Genomic DNA, 22079 nt, shown 5'->3' with positions numbered 1-22079 from the left:
TGGAGAGTTTGGATAGTGGGGGTAGTGTAGTACTAGGACCTAGAAATTTGAGACCGGTGTGATTGCAAATCCTAAATTTGCAGTCCAAATGTGTTGTCGGTTTTGTTCAAGATCATACATATGATCCTTTAAAATATAAAAAATATACGTTACATTACATTACACATTTACCGTTACTGTGAACATTTTTTGGTTATAGCAATCAAAATTGAACATAAACTGCCATCAGACATGCTCATTCTCCACACCACTAAAGTACTGACTTTCTTTAGCCAGCCCTTGTGAATGCAGATCGGGAGAATATTCCTGCTGCCTCTGCCACCCCTGGAACCGCAGATTAAAATGGGCTTTAAATGAAATCCATGAAAATTAAAACAAATACAATAAAATACATGGCGGCGTCAACCGTTTGTAACCCAGGATGGCTTTAGGGACGGATCTTCCACTGTGCGCTCACGTCCATTGTGATGCATCCACCTAATCGATAAAGTTCCGAATCAGAATTTGTAGTCAACGCTGTTTTTAACTCCCAAACAAATGAACAGTAGACGCAATGGAGTGCGGACACGCGCACACTTATGCAGAGCAGAATGGCTGTGTGGGCAAGTGTGAAATCCATCCTCACTGAATGATGTCTACGTTTCAGTTCACGGAAGTCACAATAATCGTCCGTTCAGAGGATTAAAAAGAAAAGAAAAGTGTGCACCTGAGTATCCACAAGCTGACATTTGGGCAGAGACAGAGTATTGGTGGTGGGTGCAATGACCTTAGCGCCACTCATACCTGTAGCCGTAACAAGATGATAATAACAGTCTCCGTACGTCACTTTCCAGTCATTCCTATAAGCAGGTTCCTTTCTTAGCAACGCCAAATTACTCGCTGTAAAATTTGAAAAAAAAAAACCTTCATTCTTTTGACTGACTATAATTTGGATAAAACTTTTAAGCAGAACTCCAAATAGTCCCCATCTTGGAAACCTCAACGGTGTTCATATTTTAAAACTTGTCCTTCGAGGATGTCTGGGAAAAAAAAACAAACAACAAAAAAACCCCACATTCAAGAACGTGTCCAAACAGTGTGCATCGATTCCATTGAGCAAAGAGCAGTTTGGACAGTATTTTTTTTTTTTTTTAGCTTTTGCAGTGTTTAGAAATTTCTCAGACTAAACCTGGCCTTACAGATTGTCTGTAAATACCTGTTAAAAAAAAAACCCAAAAAAACAAAAAAAAAAAAAAAGACAACAAAACAAAACATATTGCATCATTTACAGGAAGCAACTATTTCCCAACGCACCCACTAAATGGTTATAAAGAGAGGTTATGAAGATAATACAATATTAACAACTGCTAAACTTCTATTCCCGGGAACAGTTTGAAGGCCGTAAAGCTGCAATGAATGTTGCTGAACTCGAATGGAAGAATTAAGACACAGTTTAGACTAAATGGGATCCCCCAGCCCTATACCTGCATGTAGTTAAGCATCTCTAATTATCCTTTAATAACATGGAGGGAAATACTGGATGGGATGGATCTCGTCATTGTTTTGCAGCTCTTTTGAGTGGGCCTCTCGGGAAATGTTGTGTGCTGTGTAGACGTTTAGCGTGATATTATTATCGGTGCAAAACATGGTCATTTCTCTCTTTCTCTCTCTCTCTCTCTCTCTCTCTCTCTCTCTCACTCTCTCTCCTTCTCCCTCGTCCAACCCTTCCCCCATTTTACTGCCAGGCGGGCGCGATTTGGAGGAGAAATGGACGGCTTCCCCCGACCAAACGGCTGGCAGCGGCGGGTGCGTTCCACGTCCGCGCTTAGGACACGCGACGCGGACAACGCGAGAATAAAAGACAAACGCCGCCGAGGGTGAACAGATATCGAAGCGATATTGATCGGAGAGCTGGGGGGGGGGGGCGGGGGGAGGGATCGGCCGTAACCGATCGATACCCGGCCAACGTTCGACATCTGACCGGAACAAAGTATAATAAAGTGCCATGTTGCGCCCGGACGTCATATAACGCGACACATTAAGTATCAACACAGTAAATCATCATCCGACCGAGCCCGCGAGACGCTTCCACCTCTTCGACGGCTGCCATTTCCAGCTCCGCTCCTGTAAACGCCGTATCCCTGCGCGGGTGGCTTTCGAGGTGGTGGGAGGGGGGGGAGGGGAGGGGAGGGGAGTCGGAGCGAAACAGAAAGAAAAGACACGTCTTTGAATCCACGAAAAACAACAACCAAAAAAAAAACAACAACCAAAAAAAAAAAACAACAACCATTTTTCTCCTTTCCCGCAGAGCTCGGTGGGTCGGGCGCGTGTGACCGCGTGTGTTTCTTTTTTTTTTTTTTTTTTTGCGGCGCGGGGGGGGGGGGGGGGGGGGGGGGGGGGTTTACGGCGCGCACTGTTTCGTCGCCCGCGCGGAGGGATACAGACGCAAGCCGGGACCCGCTTCGCGAGGCGAGCGGAGCTGAATGGAGGCAGCCGCTTCAGAGCAGCAGTGACAGCTACAGGGGCGGCCACACAGGCTGGCGCCGCTGCCCTGCCAGCTCTCCCCCCCCCCCCCGAAGAAAAAACAGCGCCCGAAAATGGCTTCGGATAGTAAGCACGTCGCGCAGCTGACTTCCGGTGAGTACGGCGGACGGTGTGTGCGTGGCTTTCTTTTTTTTTTCTTTTTTTCTAAAAACATCCCCTCGATCCCCTCCTCGGTGCCCTCTTTTCCTAACGCAGCTCCGTCCCCTCTCTCTCTCTCTCTCTCTCTCTCTCTCCCCCAGAACTGTACTTCCTCATAGCCCGGTTCCTCCAAGCCGGACCGTGCCAGGACGCAGCCCAGGTCGGTGCTTTTTCTTTTTGCATTTGGGCGTCGTTCGTAACCAACGCGGGGGCATTCCGGGGGTTTTAATTTCGTGTGTTTTTTTCTTCCGCTAATACCCTGTTTTCAGACCCTGATCAGGGAGGCGGAGGAGAAGGAGGTAAGAGGCGGCAGTGTGGGAGAGGGACGCCTCTCCTCCTGCGCTGGACTTCCTAACGCGGCTTCCACTCACGTTTACTATTTAATATAACGAGCTAATGTATATATTTATCAACTGGATGACAACAGTGGGTGTTTTTTATTCCCCCCGTTTTAGCTGCTTCCCAAAAGGCTGGACTGGACGGGGCAGGAGCACCCTGGAACCTACGAGAATTTGGTAAGGCAGCGACTATAACTGTGGGGAAAAGTTTTTTGAGAGCGAAATAAAAATTGAATTTCCCGCAATTTTTAAATCAGGTGCAAAAAAAAAAAAAAAAAAAAAAAAAAAACCACCCTCCAAAAAGGGGGGACTTTTGCGAGGGGCCTGAGTTGCGTGCGAGATCGCGGCCCGTCGCACGGCCCGGCGGGGAGGGGGTGTTCGAGGGGAGACCCCCCCCTCCCCGCCCCGGAGGGGGGGGGGGCTCCTGCGCACCCTTCGGTGACACGCGTGGCACCGAAAGGTTGTTTGATTTCGGGGGAAATGTGTGCGAGATGTTGGTGCGTCATGAGTGTTGTGGTGGAGGAGGAGGGTCCAGTGCCTGCTTGCAGCACGCTGCCATGGAGGCGCTCTCGCACCGCGTAACAGCGCCCATAATAACGTCGGTACAAGGGGTGAACACGCGGAGGGAGAGTTAAATCACGACTTTTGTGGATTTTAAACACTATATGAATGAAGGGATTTTTTTTTAGGGCTGCAGCTCGTTGCAGTTGAGGCTTTTTTTTTTTTTTAATTATACATTTTTTTTATTGTGGAGTACTTCTGGGTGCTAGTTTTGAGTGAAGAGAAGATTCGTTTTCCCAGGTAATACCCAATTTATATGTTATAATGGAGTTGCCTTGCGCGCTGATTGGGGAATAAACAAACAGGGGCTCGCCTGGGATCCCCTTTACGCATGGGGGCGTGGAGAGAATTAATCATTGTCGGGTGAAAATATTTATTCGTCGCAAATCGCGCACACACCCCGTCCCGACCTCAACGTTAAACAACTTTTTAAAATTGATTTATTTCATTTTAAGTAGAAAACAACAATGACCCGTGTGCCATGTTTAAAGCCCCCCCCCCCTCCCCCCCGGACGAATTTGTTTGGTTTTCATTTCTCCTTCGTCACCGCCGCCCCGAGGTGTCGACCCACCACCTCGACGTGACTGGGTGGAGGGTGCTGGGTGTAGATCTATACGTTTGGAACGTTACGGCCCCTCTTTTATTCCAGTGCGTGTGCGCGTTTCTTCCGGCTCGGCTCGCCCAGCTCCCCGCCTCCTCTACCCTGCCGCCTCCTCCCCCCTCCGTGACGCCTTCCTCCTGTCTATTGTGGGTCATTCCTCCGTCCGTGCGCCTTTATAATCGACATCTGTAATCTTAATTATTAGACAAAGGGAGTCGGTTTTTTATTATTTTTTTTTTAGAAAATGTTAATAGCAGATCGCGGCTTTATTTGTCAGTAATAAGTGATCGTTACGTTATAGCGGACGGGGAGCTGGGGGAGCTTTGGTATGGCTACGCCGACTCGAATGACCGTAACAGGAATGTCATAATTAACAATTATGGCAATATCTTATCCATTTTTAATTGTAATTAATAATTTTTTTTTTTTTTTTTTTTTAAACTAAATTATGCTATTTTATCAAGTAACCACAGTAGACGTCAGCACGCAGACGCTATTATTTAGTGTGTTTAAAAAACAGGGACATGCAGGCAATATAAAACCAACGTTGGCTCCGATCGCCCTGAATTATTTAATGAAGAGTTTCCAGCACGGCAGCGTTGTAATTCATGATCGGAACCTCGGACGATGCCTCGATCCTGTTTACGGACTGTATTTACTTGTTGTTTATTGAGGCTCGTGGACCGCGCGTTCGTATAAATGGGTAATTAGGAGTAGACTGGAACAAAAGACAGGGCTGTGGGCTTCTGCTGGGAGTGTTTCGGGTTCTGCTTCAGCAAGTTGTAGGCATTGCACAGTTTGATGTTACACATCTCTCGGTGGGTGCATGTATGTGTTTTGGACCCCTGGGTCTGCATGTGCATGGTGGGGGGGGGGGGGGGGTCTGTCAAGGAGGTGTGTGCCCCTGACTGCAAGTACTCAGTGAAACCGATCACGTCTCTGAATCAGCCATGGCGTTATAAGCAATTAAGTGTGTGTGTGTGTGTGTGTGTGTGTGTGTGTGTGTGTGTGTGTGTGTGTGTGTGTGTGTGTGTGTGTGTGTGTGTGTGTGTGTGTGTGTGTGTGTGTGTGTGTGTGTGTGTGTGTGTTGGTAAATGAAGGAAGGCTGAAATGTGTTTTTGTACCACGCTGTGTGCTTGCATATGCTCATGCTTGTGTCCTTATATTTTTGTGTGTGTTATGAGCCACATTTCAGGCTCGGAGATTTAAATCTGGCGTTGGGTAAAGATCACTATTTCCATCTGGTTTGATTTTAATGTCGGCCGTTGAGACTCATCCATTGATATGGCCATTATGATAGGGCTGGATGATGTATCGATATTCGGGTAATATTGATAGTGCGATACAAGACTAGATATCACCGGGGATTTCAGTGATTGTTGTATTGTGATGTAGTTGTCTTTGGGGAAGGGTCCTAAGGTGATTTCTGAACTTCATTCTAGCTGTTCTTATTAACACTTCTGCCTGCTTGGTTATAATATCCACATTACTAATGCTTGTGTCTCAGTTATTTCTTGTGTGTAAATATTTCATGAAAGCACCGATAGTCATTCCCCCAGATAATGTCAAATTGTCAATGTTGAAGTATTTGCCCAAAAAAAATTGTGATATTTAATTTTCTTTACCAATATCAATAATATGCATTTTTATTATTGTGTTCAATGATTTCCTTGATGCATCAATTGTTATGGCATTTCATTTGTTGTGTCACTGTAAAAGTAGGGCTTGCAGAGTTATTTCAACGCGTCAGCAAGTTGAGCACAGAAAATATAATTGCTTGAAATTAGATTTGATTCTGATTTACAATCCATGACTATGGCTACATGCCATAGCCACCCTCTCAAATCACCAAAATGATATGCATCCAAAATGTTAAATTAATGTAATAACTACGTATGTTATTTTTGTTAAAATATAAGTAAGTCTAGAAAAATGTTATTGTAGAGAAATGTGGCAAAGAACGTTGTCAAGGGACTGAATACATTATTCTTTGAAAACCTTGGCTGTTGAAATCCTGAGACACAGAAAGGAAACCAGAATGGGGCCGTTGGGGAGATACTTTCTTTCCTCATTGCAATGCGTACTCTATAAATTGCTTAGTGTTGAGTTGAAGTCACAGGTCATCAATCATTTAGATCCCATTATGTTGAAAATGGGCCTTCAATAACTCAAATAATGATAATAAAATGCTCGTAATAAACAATTTATATGCAGCTTTATACAACAGCTGTTGTAAAACGTGATTTACCATGTGAAAATGTCAAAGCTAAAAAAAATCTGACATACGTAAGTACGTACAGTAGGTGTTCAGTGCGCACCTAGACTGCAACTGAGGCCAAGTGTGTGCGTGCGTGTGTGTTTGTCCAGGTGAAGCTGCACAGGCACATCAGTTCCGACCACCTTCTTCAGGTGTGCTCCAGAGTATGCCCGCTGCTGGAGGGGGAGGTTCCTGCCAGCGTGCCTGGTCTGCACAGCCTGCTGGGGGCCGGCAGGCAGAACCTCCTCCGCACCAACAAGAGTAAGTGGCAACAAAACATGTCAATTGAAACACTACGCATTAGAACACTGATACACACAACATTATAGTAGATCATCCAACTTCCACCCGAACTAAAAACGTATTGTGAAGACGCTGGCATTTGCTCGCCACTTAACTGCGTTCTCATCATTCTACCTGCCCCCGAAACCAGCTGTGAGGTCGTGGTCGAATTGTGACACATGTGAAAAATTATTATTTGTCAAAATGTGGACAAATGTATTATATTTATGTGTTGATATACTGTAATGACAATACGTGAGGGAATCCATGATGACATCAAAGTCCATGTCCCGGGAAATAACAGATTTACTCCGAGAGAGAGCGATATCTGTTGTTTCTCAAGAAGAGAGGGTCGTGTGTGTGTACTCCATCTCATTCTACTCGCCCTTAACCACTACCCCTTCATATGTGTTACATTAGTATCTTGACGAATGTACACATATTTCTATTGTTGAATTTGTCAATCAAAGGACGTTATACGATATATAATTGCGTCTCAGATTTGATATTTATCTATTTGGCAGGTCGGTGTCAATGTTTGACGTTGATCTTGAGACAATCCACATCCACTCACTATACATTCAGAGTTGCTGTTAATTGTGTTCTTCTTTGAGTGGAGCTCCATGTGACTCCCGTGTGTTTGCATGTCCCCCTCCAGGCTGCAAGCATGTCGTATGGAAGGGTTCAGCCCTCGCTGCACTGCACTGTGGCCGACCCCCAGAGCCTCCAATTATCTATGGGAGCCCACCTAATATTGGTAACAAAAAAAAACAACTTTATACCCTCCCTTTTTTGGAGACAATTCTCCCAAGTTGATTGCGAAAGTCACTGTTTCTACAACTGGGCACCAACACGTACATAAAGCACAAGTCACCATTTGTTCTATTTGACATTGGAATTTGAACGCCAGCTATGACTAAGCTCAAATATGACATTTCGTCTGGCAGCGCATTGCCAATAGAATCACAGGTAAACAGAGTGACGTCTGATTGTCTTGTACTCTACACGATTCATTGCATGCACCTCGTATAAACAACACTTCCGGTCGATAATAATAAATTAATAACTGAAGGTTAATGACCTATTTGAATTGGTATATTTATTAAAAAATATACAGAATATATGAGTACATTATCAGCCTAAATGCACCTGTATATACAATAATATACAACAGTCTAGTGTCAATTCTTACACATTTTTCTGAAATAACCAGTGGGGACGAGCTACGGACGTCGACTTAACGGATCTTACCGATTACGGCAGCTGCTGCCCACGGCCGTCTACCAACACATGAAGATGCACAAGAGGATTCTGGGACACCTCTCCTCCGTCTACTGCGTCACCTTCGACCGCACCGGTCGTCGCATCTTCACAGTAAGGCTGACAAGAATTTATTCTATTTTTTGGGGAGGGGGGAATATAATGGCATGTCTGGAGTGGAGGTTGTAAAGGAGGTGCAATAAAGAGAAAGTGGAGTGGAGTCAGTGGGGTCAGGAATGTGATTCTAGAAAAATGCTGGACTGCTCAATCATGGAGACTTGGGGTGTGTGTGTGTGTGTGTGTGTGTGTGTGTGTGTGTGTGTGTGTGTGTGTGTGTGTGTGTGTGTGTGTGTGTGTGTGTGTGTGTGTGTGTGTGTGTGTGTGTGTGTGTGTGTGTATTTGTGCTTTTCTTTATGTTGGAATGGGCTCGGGTTGTGGTTTCTCACGATCATTGAATTTTAGTTGACGATTAATTGTTATTAACAATTTAAATAATTAAATTGAATTGGCTCTCTTTTTATTAATTTAATGCCACTATCATAGTAAAGACTATGACATTATACAAACCCACCTTATGAATCGCTTACAAACATACAAAATGAAGTAGAGGGTTAATTTTCCTCAACTCAACTAATATAAACACAGCAGTAGACATTCTATTTACTGCGACATTTGGATGAAAACAGTGTTTTGCTTGCGATCAGCTCAGATAATTGTGATCAGGCGATTATGTAATGGTTGTGATAGCTCGAGCTGTGTCTTATTTGTGTGGCGGGAGATTGTATTGCTGTTGTATTACTATAACATAATATAGTAGAGTATATTCTCGGCCTCAAGGTGTGTGTGTGTGTGTGTGTGTGTGTGTGTGTGTGTGTGTGTGTGTGTGTGTGTGTGTGTGTGTGTGTGTGTGTGTGTGTGTGTGTGTGTGTGTGTGTGTGTGTGTGTGTGTGTGTGTGTGTGTGTGTGTGTGTGTGTGTGCCTGTGCCTGTGCCTGTGCCTGTTCCTTCATGCACTCGTTGGGTTACATTTATATCCTGTTATTTATGTCCGGTTTTGGTGTTTTGGGCCAAGCTCGAGCCCGGCACATTTTATTGGAGAAAAAGACCCCAGTATTCAGCATTCGGGGAGGGTGATTTATTGATATAATAGCGATATTGTGATGTGAGACTAGACGTCTTCTAGGATTTTAGTTATCGTCATATTGTAGCTTCAATGTTGTTCAAAAGGTTGTGTCAAGTAATTAAATATTCTAAACTTCATAGAGTGTTCCAGATGTTCTAATAAATGCCGCCATCGTCCGATTGGTCATAATATACACCAATGATTGTTCTCAAATATTTCTTATGTGTACATTTCTTATGAAAGCATGATTAGTGATTGCCAAAATGATCAATATCAAGGTCAAATATTGTGACACTTGATTTAGTCAATATTTCCCAGAAAGGTTTTTTTTTTTCTTTTTGAGTGAATGGTAGCCAGAATAAAGTGCATGTAATATCAGAGTAATGCCACGATTAACAGAGTAATACCACGATTAATATCAAGAGAGGGTGATGTTTAAAGGGAGCAAATAATTCCTGTCATCTGGGAAGGAGGGAGCTCCTCTTTCGCCCGTGAAACTCTTCCTTTTGGGTGCGGCGCTAAGTTCCCTTCGCTCCGAGCTCTGTCACGGGCACAGAGAGAATGTGATGCGTTCGATTCTGAGCCGGCCCGTGATGTCACTTTAATATCTGCATCATTACACTTGGCTTTCTCGAGTCAAACTTGGCCTTCCGTTATACTCCATTTTCAGCTTTCACTTCTTAAAACCTCTAAAAATGGCTGGCTGCTGAGGGGGAGGGGGGACTAGATCAACTCTCTATATCTCTCTCCTCTCTCCATCTCAATCTCTCCCTCATCCAGCTCTCTGTTTATGTCTCTTTTTTTAACTGTTGATGTGCTTTCTCCTTTTCTGTTCTCACCCTCTGTCCTACAACCACCCCTTCCTCTCGCTCTTTCGCTCGCTCTGCATTTTTCATTCTCTATCTGTCATTCTCTCCATGTCTTCCCTCCCCTTTATGCTATTTTTCATCATAACTGGAAAAAAAATGTTTCCTCTGAGGCATTGGCTAAGTGCCAGAATTAAAATTCACTCCTGGTCTCCCTGCTTTCTCCTTCTCGTCGCCCCCCCCACCCCCCCCCCCCCCCCCCCCACCGCACACATACACACACTGTCTCCCTTCATCACAAGATCATTTTTATTTATATATTTCTTCTCTTTTTGGATCAGTTCACTTCCGAGTGTTCTTGGGCTTTTGCTGCAGGGGTCGGCGCAATCGACTAAAATACGGAAAGCGAAATTCCTCAAATGACAGCTGCTAGCCATTAGGACATTTTTTTTTTTTGTATGCACGATTTCTCTGATCTCGATCCGATCTGTGTCTGTTATTGATTACTTGATTGGCTGAAGTGTTCAGTGGCCGATGCACAGCGGTTACCTGATCAATGAGCCAGTCCGTATCGGTGTGCTTTAAACAAGGCAAACTGACATATTGAATTGCGAGATGAGGCCTTAATTTTGAGTTTGTTTACATGGCTGCTGTGAAGAAAAAATACAATAAATCGATGATGGAAGGGTGAATCGGTGGATGGATGGATGGATGGATGGATGGATGGGTGGGTGGATGGATGGGTAATATACCGCGTGACCTTTACCAACAAAGGTTGTTTTTTTTGTCTTGTTGAAAGGAAGTTGGGGGTCATGTTCTGTTTTTGGTCTGTTTACATTTTCAATATAGCACTGTGATTGCTCTTTTTCCCCCCTCTCACCTGGAATCACCTCCACTCCGCTCTCTGTATTAAGTATTAAAAGTATACAGTATTAAAACAGCTCCAGCTGTTTTGATTGGTCCCAAAACAATGCAGAACAGCTCAAGAACGACCCTCTGTGACCGGGAGTTGTTAATGCGGTCGAGACTCTTACTTTCGTGTCTCAGATTTCCTCTGACTCATCTGTAAGTAACACAGGGGAACTTTGTAATGGAACACACCAGCAAGAGGGCCTCCCCCTTTTCGATTGTCCTCCGTTTTTAGAAGTCTATTGTGAACAAGGTTTAAGATGAAATACGATATGACTTTATTTAGGGGGGGAGGGTTTCAGAAAGCTCAGTTTGTACATTTTCTTGAAAGTTTTAAGGCCTATTTTAAGGGTTTGTTTTAATGATGAAATTTGCACGTGAAATTTGAATACACCTCTGGAATATACTTGAATTTCCTATAAAACTGAGCCCAACTAAGTTAAGAGAGAACGCTTTTGTTAATGTAAATCATAGACCAGAGTTAGAGATCTCTTCTTGAAAAAGGTCACCTGTTTTACACGGAAGGATCAAGGTGCAGGAAAAGACTTGATTATGCACATTTAAAGTTCTTGAAGTTCACTTTATTTTCACCCTCTAGTCTCATCGCATCCGCCTCATTAGTGTTTTCCAGAATTTATGGAGGTAAGGTCGCCTGTTGCTGCGTTGCTCTCTGCCAACAGCTAAGTGGGATAGATGATCCCGAAGCAGTGGGAAAACTCTCACTTTGTCTCTTTCATTAACAGTCTCCTTAGCAAGTACGCAGAAAATAAAATCCCCTTCTCCGCCAAATTTGGTTTTGCTCTTTAATTGTAACTCGGAAAGACTTTCCGACGTTCATCTACGCTGAAACTTCCACTACGACTTTTAGTCTTCCACTCGCTTCTTATACAGAATATGAATCTTTCCAGTTTGGCAGTATTTATTTGTGTGAATTTGCTTTTAATGAGGAAAAAACGCTTACAAAAAAGGACTACTCATGTCATTTAACGTTTCATTTTTTAATAGTGTTTCTTCAATCTAATGAGATTGTGTTTTTGTTTGATTTTGTGGACTATATTTTTTTTGCGATCATCCTTTTTATTTAATAGAGCTATATCGAACACGGCCAACAGTGATTTACATAAACACAATTCTTACGCTGACCTACTAAATGTCGCTGAAGCCATAAGAAAAAATAAACACATAAATTAACAGCCAATGCTATGTTATAACAATATTACCGGGCAGACACAGATCAACAGTAAAGATAAAATATATCAAAATATAAGTATAAATAAGTAACTAAATAAACTAATAAATAAAATAAAACATCCTAATTTTGTGACGTTTTTGTTAATGATTTCTCCCTCTTGTCCCTCAGGGCTCTGATGACTGCCTGGTGAAGATCTGGGGCACGGACGACGGCCGCCTGCTGGCTACGCTGCGGGGCCACGCCGCCGAGATCTCGGACATGGCCGTCAGCTACGAGAACACCATGATCGCAGCCGGCTCGTGCGATAAGACCATCCGAGTGTGGTGCTTGCAGACCTGCGCGCCGCTCGCCGTGCTGGAGGGACACGCAGCCTCCATCACCTCACTGCAGGTACTGCGGTGCGGTCCATGATTCCCGCCCTTTACAGACCGTGATTGTGCAATCCATTCTATTGGAGGTATTGTTCAGACAGATACTGAGTGGGAAGGGAAATTCAGCTTTTACCAACAAATAGCCAGCAGAATCTTTTTAATGGATCCAATATTGAGAGGAAAGTTTGCCCAAGAGGTTGCCGAACAACGTGTCCACGATGGTCCTGATGTACTATGGCAGTCGGCTGAATGTGTTCTCTCAATACCGGATTAATTTAAACGATTATCATGCTAATCACTTGATTTGACGACCATTGATTGAGAAATAAGGTTTAGTTTGAAATACTAGAGTTTAATGGGGACCTATTATGCTCCTTTTCAACAAGTTAATATAGGTCTCTGATAGGGATGCCACAGTGAGGAGTTTCTCCCCACCGGTTAACACTGGACATTTTACAACCGGGGGAGACCTGATCTAAGTTCTCCCATAGCCTTCTCTCCTCCTTTCCTCCCGTTATAAGTAGACTGTACTGCGACTCTCCTGTATCTGACTGAGTACTGACAACATGCTGAGTATTTTTTATTATTATTTATTTTAGTTTTTTAAATTTGAATTTATTTTATTTTATGAACATCGGCGCAGACAAGCAAAAATGAAATAAATGGGGTTTTATTTCTATTAACAAAAAAAAAGCAAAACAAAGGTGGGGGCGGTGGGCAAGTAATGTCCGAATAAATCGGTGTATGCCCGAACACCGTGTAACACAAGTAACACAGATATCCGTGGCCACTGTAGAATCTGAAGTCCCCAAAACATGTTTTTGAATTTCTTTGCTGAGAATACCACTCAAATTGAGCATTCTACCCATTCTAACATGCCCCAAACCCATTCTGTTCCAGGACGCTCTATTTCTGTGGGGTGGTGCCACCCTTCTGAGGCCCCTCGTTCTGTGAGCCAAAGGGGCTTGAGCTTTACGTCAGGGGTCCGTTGTATTTAGTCCGTAAACTTTCACAAATTCACCTTATCAGTCCACCAAAATCTGTTTCTGAACAAATTTGAGGCGAGAAATAAGCAATCCAGTTGCTGAATCTCACTCATATTAGATCTACAAGGCCTCATTTAAAAGTTTGTTCCGATGTTGCCGTGCTTCAAGCTTGTGGTTGACGCCACGCTGGGACACTGCACCCGTAAACTTTTCGTTTCATGTAAACATTGGGGGGAAAAAAACATTTACAATAATGTTTTTATTGGTTTTGTGTGGAGACACACAGCGGGTCATGCGCCACAGCTATCTAGCAGTCTATCTACCGCATACTTATTATATTTTTATTGAGAGACACACAGAAGAAGAACTTTTGAAATACTTACATTAACATTGTCTGCAGTTTCTTCACAGACAGTTGGTTGTTCTCTTTCTTTGAAAAGATTTGTGCTGGTCTGTGAGCCAACAGAGCAGCTCCGAGCGGCGCTTGTTATTCTCCAGCCGTGGGTGGAGTTATTCAGATGGAGGGCGGTTCTAATTCTACTGAGGCACCAAGTGACGGAGGAGGGCGTTGCAGCAAGGGATTGCAAATCTGAACGGCTTGTTTAACCATATGTTTTCCGAAATAGACAGCTCACAAAAAAACTGACTGAGATGTCTTAGTTCACCGTTTGTGTGTCAGTAGGCAGGCCCATCAGAGACCCAAATGTATTTGTACATGCACTGAAAAGGGGAGTTTTTCATAATAGGTCCCCTTCAATGTTGCTTTTGCGTTGGAATTTCCCAGTAAATGCAATTATTCAGGTATTTTCACTGATTGACTGATGTGATCTGTTGCCATGTTGGGGATTTGTTTGTTTCTCATACCAAATAGTGTAGCTGGGGCTCAAAAAAATCAGTGATTGACATGAGTTTTTTCAGGGACCTCATTCCATTGGCTGTCACACCCACCCTCTTCCCTCTAATTGGCTGTGTTGCAGTTCTCTCCCCTGTGTAGCGGCTCCAATCGCTACCTGTCGTCCACCGCAGCTGACGGCACCATCTGCTTCTGGCAGTGGGACGCACGCACGCTCAAGTTTGGGTAAATAGCATACACACACACACACGCACACACACACCCACATACACACACGGGTGAACACAATCGCACATTCAGTTATGGATACACACTTTCACCTTCTTCTGTGCCTCATGTATCCCTGTTGGAGTCATCTGTATTTCATGTACTCGTCAATTGTAAAATGCCAGATTGAACCGTATCTGGCGATGAGCAAATGCCGGCCAGCATCTGCGTAGAGCATAGCGTAGACAATACTTCGATAATTAGAAATGCAGCATTTTCATTCTCCTGCATGACACAGCATCTGTGACATCACCCGTCAATTTCTGATGAGACACGACACCCCCAAATATACATATATTTAAGCTTTCATTTCTTCTCTGTGGAACAATCATTTTCAAAATCACAACCAAGACAGCCATTAATAGATGGGAATTTAGATATTAACAACCTAAAGGTTGTTGTGTGTTGTGTTTGTTAATGTTTTGACTCTTATTTCTCGTGAAGAGTTTCTTCTTTTTCCATTGATCTTCCATTGTCAGAGATTTTCTGAATTCAGCCTCGAGAGGCAATTAGCTGAACTGCATTTTAAGGCACTTAAACATTGGCTTTAAGGCATGGCCACACACAGTTTGAAATATTCCTGTGTGTGTGTGTTTCCAGTCAGAGGCCCAGTAAGTTCACAGAGCGCTCCAGACCTGGTGTCCAGATGATCTGCTCCTCCTTCAGTGCAGGTAAACCCAACTTCTGGTTCTATCCGAGATGCACAGAATAGGCTTGGGTGATGGTGCAAAATTCCAATCGACGATCGCTGGGGATGTATTATAGAACGTATTGTAATGTGGTAAATGCAGTCTCTAAATTAGAGAAGTGCGGGAATTATTATGTACAAGTAAAGTATTTTGACAAAAACATCCAGTTTTTACTAAATTAAGTCCCATAGCAGTGGAAAGTAACAGGGATGTGCGGGACAGTGGGGACATACGGGTTGTTTTTTTTTGGAGTGGGATGGAAACATAATCCTGAAAACAGTTGTTTATAAAATTTGTCTCATACATGTCCGAAACCATCAAAAATAAATAGATCTAAAATAACAAGACAGGCACTGCTGTTTGGAGGAGAAATTAAATTAAAAAAAAAACGCCGCTCTAATTTTCTGAGTTAGTCTGAATCTGTCTCTGTGATTATATTATTTATTGCTATATTATAATCACAAGATTTGCATATAGAGCGGGGAAGTGAGATCCGATCACAAGTGGTTACTAGAAAGCTCTGAGCGGAGAGAGCGAGAGCCTCCTTCCCCTCTCTCCCTCTCCCCCTCTCCGCTCCAGTTTCAGGACACGGTAAACTGCACTTACACTGTTTCAATGCTGGGATTATTCCTGTCATTGTCTGTCATCAATGTCAACCGGGATCAATGGAGTGGGTCGCCGATTGGCGATTTAATCGCAGAACTGCCCAAGCCGAGCACAGATGGGACAGCCCATATCGGGTATCGAATCTGATACCGTGCTCATGCACACATACTTGTAAAAAACCCGTCTATCCCTGAACCGATACTTATTTACCTTCACGTACATTGAGTTCCTGTTTCATTTTATGCCAGAAACTGAATGACAGTTTCAGTTTGTTTGTGAATACACCATGTGGGGATACTTGGACATGTATTCAGTGATGCACCCGGGGTCATAGGGTGTTTCAGGTCATCAGACACCCTCCCCCGGGCGACCCGGTGCAATGACTGGCCAGCGAATCCCCGGCATCCAACTTCGACTGTTTCGCCACAGGCTTTCCAGCCATTGCTCCTGCTCCAGCTCTGCATACTTCCCCCTTTTGCGCTCGTTGGCCTCTTCAATTCGGTCTTCCCAGGGGACAGTAAGTTCCACTATGACCACTTGCTTTGTAGACTCTGATGTAACACCATGTCTGGGTGGAGTGAAGTGGTTGAGATGGGTTCTGGGAACTTGAGCTGCTTTCCCAGATCGACTTGGAGGTGCCAGTCCCTTGCAGTGGCAAGAAGCCCCCCGAGGAGGGTGGCTCTGACAAAGGTGATGGACTCTTTGGGGGTGTGCTGATTCTTGCTGTTCTGAATCGCCGCTGATTGTGTCTACCAAAGCCCTAAGGACCTGGTCATGGCACCAGCGGTACCGCCCATCCCCCAATGCCTTCGCTCAGGATATGCTTCAGGGTGCCGCTTTTTTGGCGCAGTTGGCATGTCGGCGTGTCAGCCAGGCCCCGGCGATGCAGATTGGCTGGTCTTGGGAGAACATCATACACTGATTGGATGAGGAACTTTATGCGCATTGGTTCGGCTCTCCAGAGCTCTAACCAGGTGATCTTACGCTGTTCTGCAGGTTCCCACCTAGTCCAGGCGCCTTGTTGATACATGCCGACCATCTTGGTTCGGCGGTCTTCCTCCACCTCTGCTCGTATCTCATCCTGAACCAGTTGACGCTTCTCCCTCCCTCTGGCTTTGTCATAGCGTGGCTTGGGAAAACTGCCCAGTCCTACCGAAAAAGCCTCCGCTCTGTCGACTGCTTCCTGTGCCTGCCACTTCCTACCGGTCTTCACACAGATTCCTGCGGTGGCAACTTTAACATCAGAGGAATCTCTGTACATCATCACCTCCCTGGCCCGTGTGACCTTGAATTCCTCTGTCAAACCGCCGAAGGGAAGCTGCAGCTTGGTGGAATTCCCATAGCGAGGGAGCGAGGGAGCCCCAACCTCCTCAGCAGAAACTGGCTGATGGTCTTTTCCAGAGCCTCCACAGTTGTCATAGGCACCTCATAAACAAGAAGGGGCCAGAGTAACCTCGGCAGGACTCCATGTTGGTACATCCAGGCTTTGTATTTCCCTGGGAGCCCCAACTTGTCGATTGCAATGAGCCAGTTTGCCAGGTCGCTCCTGGTTTGTTGGAGTGCGGCTGTATCCCTCAGGGAGCTATCAAAGATCCTCTCTGAGTTCTTGACTGGTCTCTCTGTTACTGATGGAATCTGTGTCCCTCCCCCGGTAAAGCGGAACCGGTCAGCCACTTTACCTTTCTTCAGGACCTGGACTTGGCTGGCTTGAAACTTATCCTTGCCCATGAGATGATTCGTTCAAGCCCCCGAAGGAACCATCTGCACCCAGGAACAGATGTTGCTGTCACCGTAAGGTCGTCCATGAATGCTCTTATCGGGGGCTGCTGAGTACCAGCTCTAGACATGGGGCCTCTGCATTCCACCTCCGCTGATTTGACAATCATGTTCATGGCCAGTGAGAAGATTGGCACCGAGATTGTACAGCCGGTGATTATGCCCTTCTCCAGCTGTTGCCAGTCCGATGTTGATGATCCTGAAGAGACTCTCAATCTGAAGTTGTTGTAATACTCCAGAATGAGTTTTCGGATCGCCTCTGGCTCATGGTATGTCTGAATGAGGCTTGGGTGATTGGACAAATATATCGGCAACCGGCGATTGGCTTAGTCCGTCGGCCGTTGTTTCATGGAGGCAATTTTTTTGGGCGATTTTTGTCCTTTTATTTTGCTAATTTAATGTCATGTAAAGCGCAATTCAAGGCCTGCTGAATAAGAATTGGCATTCCGCGTCGCTGCTTTAACTGCGTTTGGTGCTTTTCTCCCCGTCTGGAGAATTCCTCAAAAAGTATAAATAAATGACCGCAAGCCCTGTTTCCAGGTCATTCTGACACGGCTTTTTCTCTTTCTTTGGATTGGTTCAGTTCAGTTCTAATATTGGAGGAATAATGTGGCAGTGCAGAGACACACACACACACACACACACACACACACACACACACACACACACACACACACACACACACACACACACACCTGTTGCCGGGGGGGTCGGAGTTCGCCGCCGCCTTCTCCTCCTCCGGGTTGCAGAGACGCAGACCGGGACAGGCTTTATACGGGATAATAACACCATTTTTTTATTTTTTATTTTGCTATCCTTTTAAAACACCTACCTGAACCACCAGGTCTCACCGGCCGCGCTGCGCCCTGGTGCTCCGTCGCTACGCTTGCAAAGACGGCAAATTACTTATTTTACATCCTTCAGCTTTCCAGTTGTGTCTGGTTTAAAATCAAAATAATCCCATATAGGATTGCAGCTTTTTAGTCGTCAGTACAAGCCATTAGTCGACTAATCGCCGCCCGTTTATGATATTCATTTAATTATTAGAATATGTTTTTGCGGCATCAGAAAATGGTTTGAGTTCCAGGGCTGAGAAAGAATGTTATAACTAACATTGTTTACACTGTGCTACATTAAAGATAAATACAAAACCTAATACCAGCATTTAAAATATCAATTTAATTTACAAGCGCTGCCTATAAGAGGCGAGCCGCCAGTTACAGGGTTAAAGTACCTGTAAAGTGAAAGTAAAATTGTGTTCTGAGTTTGTCACACCACAGAAAAATTTGTTATTTTGAATGATTGAAAATATCGGCAAGTACATAAAATTAAGTTTACAAAATCATGAAAAAAAGGCAATTCCATCTGTTCTGAGACTCCGGGGGTGTGTCTGCTGAAGATAGTGAAAGCACGTCCAATCACGTTAACCGTGTAATATAAACGTTAACATTGCACTACTGATAACTTCTGATTCATACAAACGAATCGTTATTTGTTAACATGTGAAAAGTATAAATGGGTTTAGCTCATGAAAAAACTCTAAAATAGCCATGATCTAAATTTTAGATCATGAGTTTTTTCATGAGCTATATATATATTTTAAAAAAAGTAAGAATAATTCAAAAATAGCCCCGGATCTTTTCATCTGTCATTCTGATCATGCTTTCAAACCGTCAAAAATAATATGATATCCTTGTACGTTGTACATTTTGGGTCCTCTGTGTTCCTCTAAGGGAGCGATCGGGGTGCAATTTAAGCTCCTGTCTCCCTCTCCATGCGTAATGGAGACATTAGAGAGCGATGATCACACTGCCAGCGATGGGGCTTCTGTGCCCCTGGCGTTTGTGGGCGTGTCGGCTTAGAATCTCCTTTTCCTTATTTAATATACATTATATGGATAAATGTACCGCGTCTACATATTTTTTATTAAAATGGTGTAGTTTGTTTACCTGGCAAAATAAATAATATATATCCCCTCGCATATCCCTTTCCTCTAAATAAAGCAACAAAATGCGGTGTGCGCTGGGGGGTGTGCTGCTGACTTTCATGAAGTTTGGTTCGGAGTTGGGAGAGCTGTGGTTGGCTCCGCAGAGGGGTCCGCTGTGCCGTATCCCTCAATGCACACTGCACCCGCAGGAAAGAAATTCTAATAAAATTTGAATATTATGAAAAAATAACAATAAAGTTCAACATAAGTTCATCCAGTTTGTTGCACAGCGAACACACATTAGAAAAAATATTCCCGGTAACGGTGTGCGAAGTCCGCATCGGGCTAGACGCGCGACACACCGCCACGTTTCACTCTCCGCCTCCGTTTCACTATGTGTACACGGGAGCATGCATCTTTGACCAGAATGTCCAGTAATCACACAGATGTGACGATGAAAGTGGGAAATAAACCCAACCATCACCGAGGGAATGTCCTCTAGCGCAGAGGTTCCCAACCACCGGCTTGCGGACCGTGCCAGGCCTTTGCCACCAGACCATGAGAACACGGGCGGGATTTTTTTCAGGAGCGATCTGCTCCTCTGCCGAGCAGCAGCAGAAAAAGGCGTAAATGAAATACATCTAGAGTTTTTATGTGCTTTGTTTGGAGAAAAGGTCGCTCTGATGAGCTGCGGAGCTGCAGGTTATAATTTTCCTTTTACTACCAGTGTTCTTAAGTACAATATATTTATTTATTTATTTATTTATTTATTTATTTATTTATTTATTTATTTGGGGTGTGTGTGTGTGTGTGTGTGTGTGTGTGTGTGTGTGTGTGTGTGTGTGTGTGTGTGTGTGTGTGTGTGTGTGTGTGTGTGTGTGTGTGTGTGTGTGTGTGTGTGTGTGTGTGTGTGTGTATATGTGTATATATATGTGTATATATGTGTGTGTGTGTATACAGTATATATATATATGTGTATATATATGTGTATATATATGAATATGTATGTAGATATATATGTATATATGTATGTATATATATGTGTGTGTGTGTGTGTGTGTGTGTGTGTGTGTGTATATATATAATATGTGTGTATGTATATATAATGTGTGTATATATATATATATATAATATGTGTGTATATATATATATAATATGTGTGTGTATATATATATATTATATGTATGTATGTATGTATGTATGTATGTATGTATATATATATGTGTGTGTATATATATGTGTGTGTGTATATATATATATATATATTTATAATGCCTAGTTGGACTTACGCGCTTTTTTGGTGAGTAACTTAAAAGTAGTGTCAAACAGACAAGTATAGGATGAATAATCATTGTTTCTTTGTTTATTATACTTCTGGACATATCGGCTGCATAACTGCTATCCCAAAAGTCAAATATTGGCCAATTTATCGGTTGGGCTCTCGTCGGGAGTAAGCGGAAGGCAATGGGGGTTAAGTGAGATGAGATTAGAGTTTAAATAAATATATTTTAGAGCAGCAATGAGAGATAGGAGTGTGGTTGTGAGATGTCTCCAGGTTCATGTAACATCTTCCCGAATCTGGTCAACAATGATGAATCCTCTTTTCATTTATAGAGCGTATTTTGAAAAACTGGGACAGAACAAAAAAAACAGAAAAAGTACCATCATTAACTGAAACACGTTCAGAATGTGGCAGCCAGCTGCTCTTTTTGGCAGAGTGGAGTGCTTTCAAAAGTCTGATATTAAAAAATAAAAAAATAAATAAAAAAAAAGCCCATATTAGGCCAACCATACATTTTTAATCAGTTGACCAATCCCTGCAAAGAAAGTCACATGAGCCATTGTATTTCATGAAAAAGAAACACTCAAAGAAGAAAGAAATACACCCTTGATGTGTGTGTGTGTGTGTGTGTGTGTGTGTGTGTGTGTGTGTGTGTGTGTGTGTGTGTGTGTGTGTGTGTGTGTGTGTGTGTGTGTGTGTGTGTGTGTGTGTGTGTGTGTGTGTGTGTGTGTGTGTGTGTGTGTGTGTGTGTGTGTTAGAGCTGGTCGTCGCTGGTTCAATCCCTGGCGCGTTCTGGTAGCGTACTGAAGTGTCCTTGAGCGAGACACTTAACCTTTATTTGCTCCTGATGGCTGTGTCTATCTGTGTAAGAATAATTGGCAGTCGCTTTGGACAAAAGTGTCTTCTAAATGATGATGTTGTATGTGTGTGTATAAATGTGTTATTTGCATCCCCAGGTGGTATGTTCCTTGCAACCGGGAGTACAGATCACATCATCAGGGTTTACTACTTTGGATCAGGCCAGCCAGAGAAAATATCTGAACTGGAATCTCACACAGTGAGTCCTCTGTCTGTTAATAAGCGACACATTTATTTCCCTGTGTTTTGGATTAAATTGACTGAATATTTGCTGTGGATGTAAATGTTTAGCTCACCTCTCTCTCACTTAGGACAAAGTGGACAGCATCCAGTTTTCCAACTGCAGTGACAGGTAAAGTGTGTGTGTGTGTGTGTGTGTGTGTGTGTGTGTGTGTGTGTGTGTGTGTGTGTGTGTGTGTGTGTGTGTGTGTGTGTGTGTGTGTGTGTGTGTGTGTGTGTGTGTGTGTGTGTGTGT

At 43.7% G+C, this 22079-nt stretch overlaps 1 protein-coding gene across 1 annotated transcript in view; it reads left to right on the top strand.

Moving 5' to 3' along the window:
* Positions 1-2576: 2576 nt before the first annotated feature.
* phip (PHIP subunit of CUL4-Ring ligase complex) overlaps positions 2577-22079 on the top strand; it is a gene marked incomplete at its 5' end in the record, with an annotated part of 61771 nt that continues 42268 nt past the window's right edge. Inside the window, 12 exons of the mRNA XM_079996918.1 lie at positions 2577-2616; positions 2763-2821; positions 2931-2960; positions 3117-3176; positions 6529-6679; positions 7359-7457; positions 7914-8074; positions 12158-12379; positions 14324-14424; positions 15067-15137; positions 21703-21803; positions 21916-21956. Of these exons, the coding sequence (XP_079853044.1) occupies positions 2577-2616; positions 2763-2821; positions 2931-2960; positions 3117-3176; positions 6529-6679; positions 7359-7457; positions 7914-8074; positions 12158-12379; positions 14324-14424; positions 15067-15137; positions 21703-21803; positions 21916-21956 (1136 nt within the window). The remainder of the gene's footprint in view (positions 2617-2762; positions 2822-2930; positions 2961-3116; positions 3177-6528; positions 6680-7358; positions 7458-7913; positions 8075-12157; positions 12380-14323; positions 14425-15066; positions 15138-21702; positions 21804-21915; positions 21957-22079) is intronic.

Source organism: Zeus faber (assembly GCF_960531495.2).
Source record: "Zeus faber genome assembly, chromosome: 2".
NCBI lineage: Eukaryota > Metazoa > Chordata > Actinopteri > Zeiformes > Zeidae > Zeus > Zeus faber.
This window is presented reverse-complemented; position numbering and strand designations above follow the sequence as displayed.